General features: G+C 49.4%; 1 protein-coding gene and 1 long non-coding RNA gene across 2 annotated transcripts; both read right to left on the reverse strand.

Moving 5' to 3' along the window:
- Positions 1-805: 805 nt before the first annotated feature.
- LOC146713100 (uncharacterized) lies at positions 806-13,249 on the reverse strand. Its single transcript, XR_014919144.1, has 2 exons — positions 13,159-13,249; positions 806-2,071 (listed from the first exon to the last, which is right to left on the reverse strand). It is a non-coding gene; the product is annotated as an uncharacterized LOC146713100 (long non-coding RNA).
- A 139-nt stretch (positions 13,250-13,388) lies between these two features.
- LOC146713101 (Fc receptor-like protein 5) lies at positions 13,389-15,043 on the reverse strand. Its single transcript, XM_085437505.1, has 4 exons — positions 15,034-15,043; positions 13,982-14,242; positions 13,657-13,902; positions 13,389-13,570 (listed from the first exon to the last, which is right to left on the reverse strand). Exons 1-4 carry the CDS (start codon positions 15,041-15,043, stop codon positions 13,389-13,391), a joined length of 699 nt encoding a protein of 232 aa, XP_085293631.1.
- Positions 15,044-15,444: the final 401 nt, after the last annotated feature.

A 15,444-nucleotide genomic window follows, 5' to 3' on the forward strand; every position in this document is an offset into this window, starting at 1 on the left:
TGAAAATAACGCAGAGTATTATAACAAATGTCTTTCTCCTGGGTGTAGTTAAGTAACGTACTCCATTACTTTAAAAAAGTATTCTGTGTAATATGTGTAATAACTTTTTAAAATCAGTTTTTCATTACTGACCACAACACTGATCACATGCATGTTGAAGGGGAAATACCTCCAACATGCATAAACATAAACCACTCACTATGTGATTAATTTGCACGAATCTAATGTCTTTGATATGCTGCTTAGCGACGGTGGCGCCTCTCAAAATGGAGCCAATGAGAAGTGAGGAGAAGAAGCAAGGTCCCACAGTGGTTTCACCTAAAACCTGTCGTGATAATGACCCATGCTTTTTTCACACCTAGGCGCATGGGATGACTCACATGGTTAATAGTGGTTTAATAGCCTTCTTAAGAAGCAACTCCTACAGCTAGCTCTGTTGAGAGTTAAAGACAAAGAGCAGCTGTACCTCTGGTCCTCTTTGGCATGATGGTTATTAGTTCGTAACTAATGTCAGTTCTCCCTCAATGTCTGCACAAAAAAAAACACATAAATTACTTCACTGACAACGCTAATAGTATTATACACTTGAGATTTTCATTTTATTTTCCACGTCTTAACATCTGTGCTGTATGAAAGTTGTTGACCAGAAACACCTGGGGTGTTTGAATGAAAAAGAAGGTGTAACGGATGCAGAAGGCTGATTTTATTTCCAAGGTGTTTTGTGTTTTTTTTAAAGGAAGGAAACCTTCCTCAAACGGGCAGAGCAGTGGAGCCGCCAAGGGAAAGCACACAAATTAAAACTGTATGATTAAAAATATAATTTATTATATTTAAATAGTTAAAAATGTAAAATGAATTAAAACAACCTTGGCCAAGGGGTAACACAATAAAAATCAATAAAACACAACATTAAAAGTCCAGTGGCCTGCGCCACGACCTAAAAGTCCCAGGGAGTTAAGAAATCCAGCGAAGTAAAAGGGAAACCCAGCGGAGTCCTCTCCTTCCTTTCCGCATTCGCGTCTTGATATGCTAGAGAAAGGGAGGAGCGGCAGTCACTATTCTTCCGGCAGTTTTTATTCAATAAAAGGGGATAAGTCGGAGACTTACCCCGGGTGGGCAGAGCTCTCAACTCCACCCGCCGCTTCTTTAAAACTGCAAAGCCACACAGCCGTCTCGTGCCTTCCGCTGGTGCTGTCTCCGCTCTCCCCGCTGGTACTGTCACTCTCTGCACTGGTACTCTCTGCACTGGTGCTCTGCGCGCTGGTGTCCTTCGCTCAAAGCCAACTCTAGCCGTCTTATATGTCACTCTGTAAATTATCTAAAAGCCTCACGTCAGGCCTCTCAGGCCCCATCTCTTAAGCCTCCGTGTCACTCCAGGCTCTCGTGGGTTCCCGTGACACTCATGGGTGCCTTCATGCTTCGGCCCTCTCTTGCCTCTCGTTCGAACCACTTCCTTTGGTCTGCCAGGCCCTCTTATTGGCCTCTCTGGGATCTCTCGCAGGTGTGATCAGTTTACTATCAGGTAGGGGTGGCGTCTTTCCAGGACAATTTGACGGTGTAACGAAAACATGCAACAACATAACCACTGCACAAAACATGACCAATACATGCAATATAAAAAACTAAGTAAATACACTTCATATTAAAATATTAAAGAGGTAAAACACAACAAAACGTGCAAAACTTAAATAACTTGTCCCTTTCCACCCTGTGACAAAGGCAAACGCCACAAAGCTGCTACAGTATTTTCTTTTAATGCAAACTGGTGCACTTCACCACAAAGCACAAAGAAAACTTATCGTCACGGCATGAACACTATTATTAGCCAAACCAGAACACACTGCAGTGAGAAGCCTCATCAGCTTTAACTGTAAACAACAGGAAGTTGCTGCTTGGTTTTACATGCAGGACTTTAAAAAAGACAAAATGAATTGACGTTCAGTCTTTCTGTTTATATACTTGATATTGACTATGAATGCCCCCTTGGAAGGTCTGGGCCTCCTTGTTCTGATGGTTGTTTAAGTGAAGTCTTCATTTCTCACTGCTGCGTCGACTGCAGCTGAATCAGTCTCTGTATAATGAAAAAACATTTAAATTACTGCAGATAGAACATTTAAAGTATTATTATATTCTTACACTACATTATTATTATTATTATTATTATTATTATTTGTGAAGTTGCATCATGAAAAGTCTAATGGACAACTCTTTACAAAATCAGCACCTTTGTACCTTTTCTTTTTTTAACACCTCTGCTGAGAAACAGAGTGACCACAAAGAACTGAGCTTCCATGTTCTTTCAATGCAGGCTGGCACATTTAACCACAGAGCACAAAGCAAACATGCTTTCACTACATGAACACTGTCATTAGCCAAGCCAGGACTCACTGCAGTGAGAAGACATTTTAGACTACAGTTAAACTAAAATTAAAATCATAACTGAGATCTGGTCAGCATGGAGGATGTCATTCACTATCAAAATAATAAAACTGTAGAAGTGACAATCAGATTTTAAGGCACAGATACTGAGGTACATGAGATTTAAAATGCTGATGACATATAAAATAGTGAAAGGGTAAATTTAGGGGGGGGAGAGTAAATCTACTGTAAAAGGTTGATGTAGAGTACACCCAGCACAGACACACGCACACACAGGCAGGTATAGCCAACTTCCACGTTTATTGATATATTTGTATTTTGACAGCTGACTCAGTCGCACCGTCTGACAGCTCGAGCCCAGCTGATCTCTCTTGGCCGCTCCTCCTCGTCTCACTATAAACACAGCGGAGGAGACCATCATTAGTCCATAAACAATATCAGCTGTTCTTACCAGCCTCGCGGCGCCGCCCCGTTGAGCCTTCCGCTCCACTCCTCCCCTGCAGCTGCGCCCGGGGCCACGCCTCCGCCACACACCCCCACCGCCCGTTCGAGGCCGGGGAGCCGTCCGGCCGAGCCAACTCCCCCCCCCGCGAGCGAGAGAGGAAATCGGCCACTGCCATCTGCGCCCCCGGCCTATGGATCACCTTGAACTTAAAGGGCTGCAACGCCAGATACCACCGGGTGATCCGGGCGTTGGCATCCTTCATGCGGTGGAGCCACTGCAGCGGGGCGTGGTCCGAACAGAGGGTGAATGAGCGTCCCAGGAGGTAATAGCGCAGGGAGCCGACCGCCCACCGGATGGCCAGGCACTCCTTCTCCACGGTGCTGTACCGGCGCTCGCGCTCTGCCAGCTTCCGGCTGATGTATAGGACAGGGCGGTCGGCCCCCCTTACCTGCTGGGACAAAACGGCTCCCAGCCCTCTGTCCGAGGCGTCAGTCTGCAGAACAAAAGGGAGGGAAAAGTTAGGAGTGTGAAGCAGCGGCTCCCCACAGAGAGCCTTTTTCGCCTGCACAAACGCCGCCTGGCACGGCCCCGTCCACTGGACCAGATCCGGGGCACCCTTTCGAGTGAGATCGGTCAGGGGGCTGGTTAGCTGCGCAAACCCCGGCACAAAGCGACGATAGTAACCCGCCAACCCCAAGAACCGTCTCACCTCCTTTTTCGTCCTGGGGCGCGGGCAGGATGCGATAGCCGCCGTCTTCTCCACCTGTGGACGCACCTGCCCGCCCCCCAGGTGGTACCCCAGATACTGCACCTCCCTCCGTCCAACCGCGCACTTCTTCGGATTGGCCGTGAGCCCCGCCCCCCTCAGGGACTCCAGGACCGCGGCCACCCGCAGCACATGCTCCGCCCAGGTGTCGCTGTGGATGATCACGTCATCCAGGTAGGCGGCAGCATACGCTGCGTGCGGACGCAGTACCCGGTCCATGAGACGCTGGAAAGTGGCCGGGGCCCCGAACAGGCCGAACGGAAGTGTCACGAACTGGTACAAACCGTACGGAGTGGAGAAGGCCGTTTTCTCCCTGGCCTCGGCAGACAAGGGAATCTGCCAATAGCCCTTGGTTAAGTCCAGTGTCGTGAAAAAGCGGGCCGTGCCTAACCGGTCCAGGAGCTCGTCGACCCGAGGCATGGGGTAGGCATCAAAGCGTGACACTTCGTTCACCCTGCGATAGTCGACACAGAACCGTATAGACCCATCCTTCTTCGCCACCAGAACGATGGGGCTACACCAGGCGCTGTGCGACTCTTCTATTACTCCCATCCTCAGCATTTCCGCCAATTCCCTCTGCACGATTTTTCGCTTGTGCTCCGGGAGCCTGTAGGGCCGTGAACGCACCGTCACGCCAGGCTGCGTCACGAAATGGTGCTCGATGAGGGACGTCCGGCCGGGCAGGGGGGAGAACACGTCCGCAAAACGCTGTTGCAACGCGACAACATCCGCTCTCTGGGCCTGTGTGAGATGGTCATCACAAGGGAGGGAGGCGGGAACGATAGAATTTGGCACCTCCGGCCCCAACTCATCTCTCTCCTTCACCAAGCTCACCAGAGAAGCGGTTTCAACCTCTCGCCACAGTTTGAGGAGATTGAGGTGATAAATCTGCGTGGCTCCTCCCCTGTCCGACCGAGCGACCTCATAGTCCACGTCCCCGACTCGCCGTGTGACCACAAAGGGTCCTTGCCACTTGGCGAGCAACTTCGAGCTGGAGGTAGGGAGTAACACAAGCACTTTATCTCCCGGTGAAAATTGCCTGAGCCTAGCCCCTCTGTCATACAGGCGTTGCTGACGCTGCTGAGCCTGGAGCAAATTCTCCCGTGACAACCTCCCCAAAGTGTGGAGTTTTGCTCTCAGGTCCAACACGTACTGAATCTCATTTTTGGCGGGGCTCGGACCGTCCTCCCAGCTTTCTTTAATCAGGTCGAGCACCCCACGTGGCCTCCTGCCGAACAGCAGTTCAAAGGGAGAAAATCCCGTGGAGGCCTGGGGCACCTCCCGCACTGCGAATAACAGAGGGTCTAGCCAGTGATCCCAATTGCGTTCATCCTCGTTAATGAACTTCCGAATCATGGACTTTAAAGTCTTATTCAGCCGCTCCACCAGCCCATCAGTCTGAGGGTGGTAGACGCTGGTCCGAATAGATTTAATGCCCAGTAATTCGTACAGTTCCCGCAGTGTACGAGACATAAACGACGTGCCCTGGTCAGTCAGTATCTCTTTCGGGATTCCGACTCGGGAGATGACCTGAAACAGTGCCTGCGCCACACTCTTTGCAGAGATGGTGCGCAGCGGAACTGCTTCCGGGTACCGCGTTGCGTAATCCACCAGGACTAACACAAAGCGGTAGCCGCGTGCACTCCGGTGAAACGGCCCGATGAGGTCCATGCCGATGCGCTCAAACGGGACCTCAATGAGGGGGAGAGGGCGCAGCGGCGCCTTCGGTATGGCCGGCTGGTTAACAAGTTGGCAGTCCGGGCAGGACGCGCACCAGCGGCGCACATCCGCTCGGATGCCCGGCCAATAAAATCGGGCCGTTATTCGCTCCAGAGTTTTCTCATAGCCCATATGCCCTGCCATGGGGTTATAGTGGGCCGCCTGGAAAAGCGTTTCCCGGCGGCCCTGCGGCACCAACAACTGGGTGTGTGTTTCCTCTGTCTGAGTGTCACGACTCACTCGATATAATCGGTCGTTTAATACGACGAAACGCGGGTAGGTCTGCGCGGCCTCAGGGCGCACCACGTGACCATCAATAGCCATCACTTGGTCAAAGGCTGAGCGTAGGGTGCCGTCACGAGACTGCTCCAGTGGGAAATCGCCCATGGGGGACACTTCCGGGGCCGGCGGGACGTCCCGTGAGGGACCCGCCAGCTCCTCCCCCCCGGAGTCGGTGTCGGACGACCCCGCGTCACCGCTGAATGCCGCGCACACGCTACACCCCGCTTCCGGTCGTGATCGCACCCCCGCGTACTGCCCCAGTAGCTGATGAAACCCCGGCCAATTGGTACCCAGAATCAGGGGGTGCGACAGGCGCGGGCTAACCGCCGCCGTTACTCTATGCGTTTTGCCCTTATACTTTAATAACAGCGGCACAATGGGATACCTGTGAACGTCACCATGCACACACCTCACCTCCACCCATTCTGCCTCCAGCAATGCCCCGGGGCGAACCAAGCTTTGGTGTACGAGGGTCTGCGTGCAGCCCGTGTCCACCAACGCCTGGCGTATACCCCCTCGAGTCCTTACCGGAATACTGTATGTCCCTCCTGGACCGGGGGAGGGTGCTGGGGCGCCAGCAACACGAAACACCTGCCCCACTTCCATAAGCGGACAATCCCTCCTCAGGTGCCCCGGCTGCCCGCACTTCCAGCACTCCGGCCCCGGCGTCTGTGCTGCTCTCCGTGGCTCGGGGGCGGCTCCACTTGGCTCGGCTGCCCTGGACGGCACCAACGCCGCGAAAGGGTTAGTGGGGCTCAGCGCCGGCAGCCGCTCTGCCTGCCCTGGTGCCGGCACACGGCGTCTCGGGGCCGGCACTGGGGCCTGTTTGTTCGGCCTCCGTCCGGCGTCCCCGGGTTCCCCTGCTCCAGCGGCAAGGTGGTCTTCCGCTAGCGTCACCGCTACCTCCAGGCTTGCGGGCCGGTGGCACCGGACCCATCTCGCCGTCTCCGCTGGCAATCCCTCCGTGAACTGTTCCAGCACCACCTTGTCCACCAGCTTCGTCTCGCCCTCCGATGTTCCCGGTTGCAGCCAGCGAACCGCCGCGTCGCGCAGCTGCCGGGCCCAGGCGAATGGTCGGTCTGTTGTGGCCAGCCGACAGGCCCGGAACCGCCGGCGATGGTCTTCGGCGGTGAGCCCCAGCCTGTCCACCACCGCCCGGCTCACGTCCGGGAAGCTGCTCCTCGACGCCGGAGGCAGACTCAGGGCCGCTGTTTGTGCCTCCCCAGACAGCAGGGGGAGCAGCCGCGGAGCCCACTCCTCCCGCGGCCATTGGCAAGCCTCCGCCGTGGCCCGGAAGGTCTCCAAAAAAACTTGTGGGTCGTCCCCGTCCCCCATCCGGGGCACCGACACCGACAGCGGCAAGGGCTTCGGCGTGGCAGCGGCCCCGACCAGCCGTTCCAGAACTTGCGTCTGTCGGTCCGTCTGCTCCCGCAGCGCGGCCAGGTGGGCACGCTGGTCGGCCGCCTGATCCCGGCTCATCGTCGCCATCTCCGCCAGCATCTGCGCCAAGAATTGCAGAGGCTGGGCGGGTGGCGTGGCCTGTGGGTCGGACATTTCCCCACCGGCACTCTTCCTGGGTTTCGGCACCACTTGTAGAGTACACCCAGCACAGACACACGCACACACAGGCAGGTATAGCCAACTTCCACGTTTATTGATATATTTGTATTTTGACAGCTGACTCAGTCGCACCGTCTGACAGCTCGAGCCCAGCTGATCTCTCTTGGCCGCTCCTCCTCGTCTCACTATAAACACAGCGGAGGAGACCATCATTAGTCCATAAACAATATCAGCTGTTCTTACCAGCCTCGCGGCGCCGCCCCGTTGAGCCTTCCGCTCCACTCCTCCCCTGCAGCTGCGCCCGGGGCCACGCCTCCGCCACAGTTGAGTTTGGAGAAATGAGAAATGATTTTCCAAATGATATCTTCTCATTCCTTCCTGTGTTTAAAATGAACAGTCCTGTGTTGAAACACCTGCAGCTGAAGTGTTTCTTTCTATCAGAAACAGGATGCTGGACGACTGCAGAGCTGTTAGCTTCAACAACAGACCACAAACACACAGTCCAGCTCACAGTGAACAACACTCAATAAGTACCAGTGTTGGGACTAACGCATTGTTAAGTAACATTAATCGTTACTGGGATTTAGATAGGCTCGTTATTCGTTACTTCGTGTGGTGGCTATCACAGAGCTTCCACAGATTCATTAACATTAGCAAGTGGTGGAGGCCAGCAGGTGGATGAGAGAAAGGTGAGGCAGGAGGAGGAGAGACCCGAAGCGGCCGCCGGTCCGAGTGTCAGGTGAACTGAACTTCAGGTAAGAAGTTATGACCTGCAGTCTGTCTGGGTCAGATATAAAGTAGGTGGAGTTTATTTTTGTTATGCTGACTTTTCCGTACTGCGTACTAGCAAGCATGACGGAGTTTCCATACAGCTGGGCGGGTGCTATGATGTTACTGATGTTGAACTTTATTTTGTTCATAAGGTTAGTTATTAGAGTTGCCAACCGTCCTGTAAAAAACAGAATCGTCTCGTATTCAGAGAAAATATTACGGGTTTCGTATTGAGGTGAAAAGGAACATTTTGTCCCGGACTTCAGCTACAATGAAAAAGACACAAAGCTGAAGTTATTCTGTGTTTACGCTGCACAGCTGCCTCTTCTCCTCTCATCCTCTTACCCTCCCTCTCCTGTTGCTACTTCAATCATGAAAACTGATCAATGATCAGCTGATCGGCTTTTCTCTCTTGTTTGTTTATCGCTCACTTTGCGCCAGAAAGAGGAAACCAGCGGATGTCGCGCTAAACAACAGCAGCACGTTTAAGCTTGATCAGCTGTTGTTAGAATTTATTTAATATTAATTTCTAGTATCAGCTGATGTTTGCTGGAGCCACAGCTGTAAAGCTGCTGGTCAGGATGTCAGTTTGGACATGTGGTGAGAGGGAAACATGAAGATGAAACCAGGAGATGTCCTTACTGAATCATCAGAGCTGTGATGGAGAAACAGGTTTACCTTTTAGGTGACATGAATGAGTTGAAGGGAAGTTATGAACTGTTTCTGAGAGATAAATAACACCAGGATCCTTTTCTAAGTAGCTGACAGCTGGTAGCTGTGCAGGGGCAGGTCTAGCAAAGTGTTGCCAGGGGGGCAGAGGGGGGCACAAAGAAATACTTTCTTATTCTTATTCTCATTTAAAATGTCTAGCTTTTAAAGAATAATTATCTGAATCTTACAACAAACGATTGATAGATTGATACATATATACCATCAGAACAGTGTACATCACTGTCACAACAGTGTTTATTTTCATTCAAAGGCTTTATGATTTTTCCTATAATGGTCGGCCGGACCCGGGCCGATTTTTTGTCCCAGTCCAGCCATGTATGCAGCTCATCTGCAGTCTGGTGTTACCTAAATCTTCCTATTCAGAAGGCAGAATTTCCGAGTTCTGAGTACAATCGAAAGATCATAAGATGGCGCCGGTGAGGTCGGCTGCCGTCACGACTGCTCCGACCACTTTTTCTTTGTCTTTGTTTTTTAAGTTAGTTTTCAGCGTTTCTAAATCGGCAAAATCATCACCATTGGGTACATTAGGTATGACAGTGACACTCTTGTTTCTATTGGTATACAATGTACTCACAATTCGAAGTTTTTAACTCCGGATCCGAGCTGGCCGAGTGAGATCTCGAGGGAGAACAAAGGGAAGCGGCGGCGGCCTAGAGGGAAGCGAGCCGGCGTCAGGAACAGGCTGAGAGCTCGTGCACACCGCACACCTCTGCCTAGCATCCTGCTCGCCAACGTCCAGTCACTGGAGAACAAGCTTGACGACCTCAGGGCCAGGATAAAGTTCCAGAGAGACATTCGGGACTGCAATCTCCTCTGCTTCACCGAGACATGGCTGAACCCAGCGGTGCCGGACCACGCCATCCAGCCGGCCGAGTTCTTCTCGGTTCACCGCATGGACAGGACACGGGACTCGGGGAAGTCAAGGGGAGGCGGCGTGTGTTTAATGGTGAACAACAACTGGTGCAACAGTGCGAACGTTGTTCCTCTCACACGCTCCTGCACACCAAATCTGGAACTACTGTCCATCATGTGTCGTCCTTTTTATCTACCTCGGGAATTTACATCGGTCATTGTAAGTGCCGTTTATATTCCACCACAAGCGGACACGGTCACCGCCTTATGCGAGCTGCATGAGGCACTCACACAGCACCAGACACAACACCGGGACGCTGTGCTTATTGTGACGGGGGACTTTAATAGCGCCAACCTCAAACGCGCAGCGCCGAACTTTTATCAACACATCACCTGCCCCACCAGGGGTGAAATGACACTGGACCACTGCTACACTACGGTCAAGGACGGCTACAAGGCACAATCCCGCCCCCCGTTTGGCAAATCTGATCACGCCGCCATCTTCCTCATGCCAAAATACAAACAAAGGCTAAAACAGGAAGTTCCGGTTCAGAGGAAGGTCGCGCGCTGGACGGATCAATCGGTGGCCGCGTTACAGGACGCACTCGATGACGCAGACTGGGGCATGTTCAGAAACAGCTCCGATGATGATGTCAACGTGTTTACGGAAGCGGTTGTGGGATTCATCGGGAAACTAGCGGATGATACCGTGGAGACAAAGACTATCACAACGTTTCCCAACCAGAAGCCGTGGGTGGATAAAACCATCCGCAACGCTCTGAGATCCCGCACCGCTGCCTACAACACGGGACTCATGACGGGGGACATGGACCCGTACAAAGCCGCGTCATATAACGTGCGGAGGGCGGTGAAAGAGGCGAAGCAGCGCTACGGGAGGAAACTAGAGTCACAACTCCAACAGAGTGACTCTAGGAGCCTGTGGCGGGGACTAAGGACAATAACGGACTATAAAGCACCAACAACCGGTATGACGAACGCGGCCGTGACTCTGGCAGACGAGCTGAACACTTTCTATGCTCGCTTCGAGGCTGCAGCTAAGGTCTCCAACAATGCTAGTGTTAGCGGCGCTAACGGCTGCAGACAGGAAGATACTGCCAGCACCGGAAACGTGCTCGTCATCTCCGAGCATGAAGTAAGGAGAGCCTTCAAGAGAGTGAACACCAGGAAAGCAGCAGGACCAGACGGCATCCCAGGTCGTATCCTAAGAGACTGCGCATACCAGCTAGCTCCTGTGTTCACTGAGATATTCAACATCTCTTTATCTCAGTCGGTGATCCCCACATGCTTCAAAGAGTCCATCATTGTTCCTGTCCCGAAGAAACCCCACCCTGCTTCTCTCAATGACTATCGCCCTGTAGCCCTCACCTCAGTAGTGATGAAGTGCTTTGAACGCCTGGTCAGAGACTTCATCATTTCTTCACTACCAGACACACTGGACCCACTACAGTTCGCTTACCGTCCAAAACGTTCCACAGACGATGCCATCTCTCATCTCCTCCACACATCACTCACTCACTTGGACACTAGAAGGGGGAATTATGTTAAAATGCTCTTCATAGACTACAGCTCTGCATTTAACACCATAATTCCCTCCACACTCACCACCAAGCTGGAGCATCTGGGACTCAGCTCATCTATGTGTCAGTGGATCTCCAACTTCCTAACTGGCAGACCACAGGCAGTAAGGATGGGCGGACATGTCTCAGCCTCCACCACTCTCAGCACTGGAGCCCCCCAGGGGTGTGTTCTGAGCCCCCTGCTGTACTCTCTGTACACATATGACTGTGTGGCCACTACCAGCTCCACCACCATCATCAAGTTTGCTGACGACACCGTCGTGGTGGGCCTGATCTCTGATAACAACGAGACGGCCTACCTGAAGGAGATTAGGAATCTGGAGAACTGGTGCCAGAGGAACAACCTCCTTCTAAACGTCAGTAAGACAAAGGAGCTGATAGTGGACTTCAGCACTAAGCAGGAGAGGAACTACCAGACCCCCGTCATCAACGAGTGCCCAGTGGAGAGAGTGGACAGCTTCAAATACCTCGGAGTTCACATCACGCAGGACCTGTCATGGTCCTGTCACATCAACACCGTGGTGAAAAAGGCCCGACAGCATCTCTACCACCTCAGACGCTTGAGAGACTTCCAACTGCCCTCCAAGGTGCTCAGGAACTTTTACTCGTGCACCATAGAGAGCATCCTGGCGGGAAACATCTTAACCTGGTTCGGGAACAGCACCATGCAGGACAGACGAGCTCTACAGAGGGTTGTGCGGTCAGCTGAGCGCACCATCCGCTCCGAGCTCCCTGACCTGCACTCAATCTACAGCAGGCGGTGCTGGACCAAGGCCAGGAAGATCGTGAAGGACCTCAGCCATCCCAACAACGGACTGTTCTCTCTGTTGAGGTCAGGAAAGCGATTCCGCTCCCTGAAGACCAACACAGAGAGACTGAGGAGGAGCTTCTTCCCGCAGGCGATACGGTCTCTCAATCACACCACCACACAGTACTGACCCACACATACAGTTCTTACACACACACTGGACTTTCTGGACTTTGGTTTTGCACAACACTGGTCACTATATTCTTCATTTCCAGTTAATACTTGTACAGCTGCTGTTATTGTGTATATATTTATTTATATTTAGATTTCTTCATACATTCTTATATAGTTCTATATTGTGTATTGTGTATTTTGTTGTACAGTTATTTTATTTTCAACTTTAATTTATATATTTATCTTTATCTTATTCTTCCCAGTTAAATTTACCCTTCATTCTAATTTGTGTTGTACAGTTATTTCATTTTTAACCTTAATTTATATTTTATTCCTTCCTAGTTAAATTTACCCTTTTTAATTTTTCATATTTATTTCCTATCTTATTCATAGCCTTTTCCTTTTTTGTTTTCTTTAGGTCACGAGCAGTTGTCCAAGCATTTCAGTACATATCGTACTGTGTATGACTGTGTACGTGACAAATAAAAAATTTGAATTTGAATTTGAAAAAGCACCACGACTGCAGTTTTTGTGTTGGATGTAAAAAGCGCACATGACGCTGTGACGTAGGCTAGAATCATGGCGGCGGTCAATGACGGTCGAGGCGTGGGATTTCTCTTGTGGAAATATGCAGATTATTTTTTCCTTTCTATTGGTAGGTGGCACAGTGCACATGTGGCAAGTAAGCAAGCTAGAAGACTGGCAATCTTGCTGGGTATCCAGTTACAGAAGCAACACATTAACAAGAGAATTCTGAGTAAAACCAAAGTTACTTTCCCTAGTAACTAGTTACTTTGAAAGTAATGAGTAACTTGAAGTAACTGAGTTACTTTTGACAGAAGTAACTAGTTATGTAACTAAGTTACTAATTTAAAGTAACTTAGTTACATTACTAGTGTGTGGTGTGGTGGTGTGTTTCTCTAAAATAAAGCAAACACACTGAGGGTTGTCAGTTGTCAATTCAAATTCTTGTACTGTACATATGGTCTTTGACAACAAAGCTGAGTTTGACTTCACTTTTGACCAATGCAGAGAAGAAAGAAAAGAGATGAGACTGATCAACATGTTTACTACGATAACAAAGAGCTGAAACCTCAACATGAACTCTTCTATGAAGAAAACACAGTACTACCTCTGCGTCGTCTGATTGGCTGTTTTTGAAGTTTTGATGTTTTGACATCACAGTAAAAGACATAAGTGATGATGTCATCTTCTTCAGCTACTTTTCCATCTGTTAAATTTTTCAAAATGAACAATTATATAAATTAAATATCTAAACAAAGATCACATTTAGGTTAAGTTGTTGCTGTGATCATAGTGAATGTGAACTTTATTCTAGTAAACAAACTCAAACATGAAAGATCAGGAAGTCTGAGTCTCACCTTCAGGTTTCCTGTGAACACATCGTCTCACCAGCAGAACCAGTAACACCAGTAGAACCACAACACAGACTGATCCAACACATGACAACACAGAGAGAACAAAAGGTGAGGTGGATGTAGGTGGAGGTGTGGATGTAGGTGGAGGTGTGGTGGTGTGTTTGTCTAAAATAAAGCAAACACAGTCATTAAGTTGTCGTCACATTGTGAATGTTGAAAGCTGCAGAAACACAGACAGGTGAGTGTGTCACCTGTGACAGTGATCCAGCTGGATGGAGACTCTCCATGACCGCTGATGTCACACTTGTAGAGGCCTTCATCAGACCTGGAAACATGCTGGATGGTCATGTGACCTGTAGGCTGCTTCCTGATGAGGGAGCCATCTTTATAGAAAGCAGCTGGGAGGTTGGAGGGAGTGGTCTTTGTTTTACAGAGCAGAGTGACGTCATCTCCCTCCATCACAGGGAGGACAGGACTCTGCAGGATCACTGATCCACCTCAACACAGAGACAAACTACAGCATTTCATCCATTTACACACAGCTTCATCAACACTAACTCCACACACTCAGCTTACCAGTGACTGTCAGGTTAACCATGTTACTGATGGGACCCTCTCTGGACTCACACCAGTAAACTCCACTGTCATGAGGGAAAACATTGATGTTACAGGAAGAACCAGCTGGTTTTCCCCACCCATCTCCACACTGAGTCCTCTGTTGTTTGCTTGTGTTTCTCCTCAGAGTCCATCCAGCAGAGCTGTCGTCCTCCTCACAGCTCAGAGACACAAAGTCTCCTTTAAAGAACTGAGAGCTGCTGGGACTCACAGTCAGACGAGCTGTGAGGGTTACAATGAAAGGATCTGTTAGACTTTTGTTAAGAGATATAATTCTGTGATAAATTCTTCATTTCATCAGTTTTATATGTGAGAACATGAACATGAACCCAATCAGGTCATATCAGTGAGCATTTCTCAGGTTTAAACTGTGACAGAAGAAGGTTACTGACCTTGGTTTGTTGTGCAGCTCAGCAGTGAGATCAGAACTAAAGAGAAATGACACTCAGATTGATTTGAGGTGAACATAAAGAACAACTCCACACAAACAGCTGACAAACACACAAACTCATCTCTCTCATGTATCTGCTCATTTTCTATTTGATGATACAATCAAGGGGGGGGGGGGGGGGGGGCAGTGGTTAGTTCTTCTGCTGCACAACAAGGTGTTGGATTTGAATCCACACACTTGTTGAGGTCCTTTGGTGTGGAGTTTTTTCTGTTTGACCTACTTCATAGTACCAGAACCCCTAGAGTTTGTTTCCTTCCACAAATGAATAACATTTCATTTATATTTTGATTGTTCCAAGCCAGCCATGAATGTTAAATATATGTTTGACGAATACAGAATAAAATGTTGTGTGGATCTGTTTTGAAAATGAAACTCATAGTCGAAAACACTTTGTGGCAAATGTTTTAAAAAGTTTGAACAACAAAACGGTCAAAAGGGAATTTGATGCTAAAAAAAAACCAGGTGAAATTTTAATCCATCATTTTAATTAATAATCTAACTGAGACGGAGCTGGAGTCTAAATCCACTGTTTTAAAATTACTGGAGTCCATTACAAACTAACATTCACACATACGGCCAGTTTAGTATCATTAACCAAACATGTCTTTGGACTGATGCAGGAAACCACAAGACACTAACCACTGCACCTCTATGAAACCTGTAGTGTTAGATATAAATTCTAATTTTTTTATTGTTTTTTGTTTGTTGTTTTTTAAACAACTCTTCTTATATTTATATCTAAAATTTCAATGCTTCATTGTCCTCTTACTCAGTTTGAAATTTTATATAAAACAACTCTTGAAGCAACCTTTATTTATATGTGTACTGCCTTTCTGTAAATATATACAAAATACCCACTGCATTTAAATAACCCAGTAAAGTCATGTGTCCACTGTGCAGCTGTGTTGATATAATGAGTGAATGATTTGATCTTTTCACTGCCTGCTGTGTTTCCTCGACTCCTGAGCAAAGA

Source organism: Copadichromis virginalis, linkage group LG3 (assembly GCF_057382275.1).
Source record: "Copadichromis virginalis isolate Kocher_CV1m ecotype Utaka linkage group LG3, C_Virginalis_male_GT1.1, whole genome shotgun sequence".
In the NCBI taxonomy this organism is placed as follows: Eukaryota; Metazoa; Chordata; class Actinopteri; order Cichliformes; family Cichlidae; genus Copadichromis; species Copadichromis virginalis.

Excerpts from the sequence above, each read along its gene's own strand:
- LOC146713101 (XM_085437505.1), bottom strand. Across the intron at positions 13,903-13,981 it reads GGTTAACCTGACAGTCACTG|GTGGATCAGTGATCCTGCAG; the intron begins GTAAGCTGAGTG and ends CTCTGTGTTGAG. Across the intron at positions 13,571-13,656 it reads CAGCTGGATCACTGTCACAG|ACAAACACACCACCACACCT; the intron begins GTGACACACTCA and ends GCTTTATTTTAG.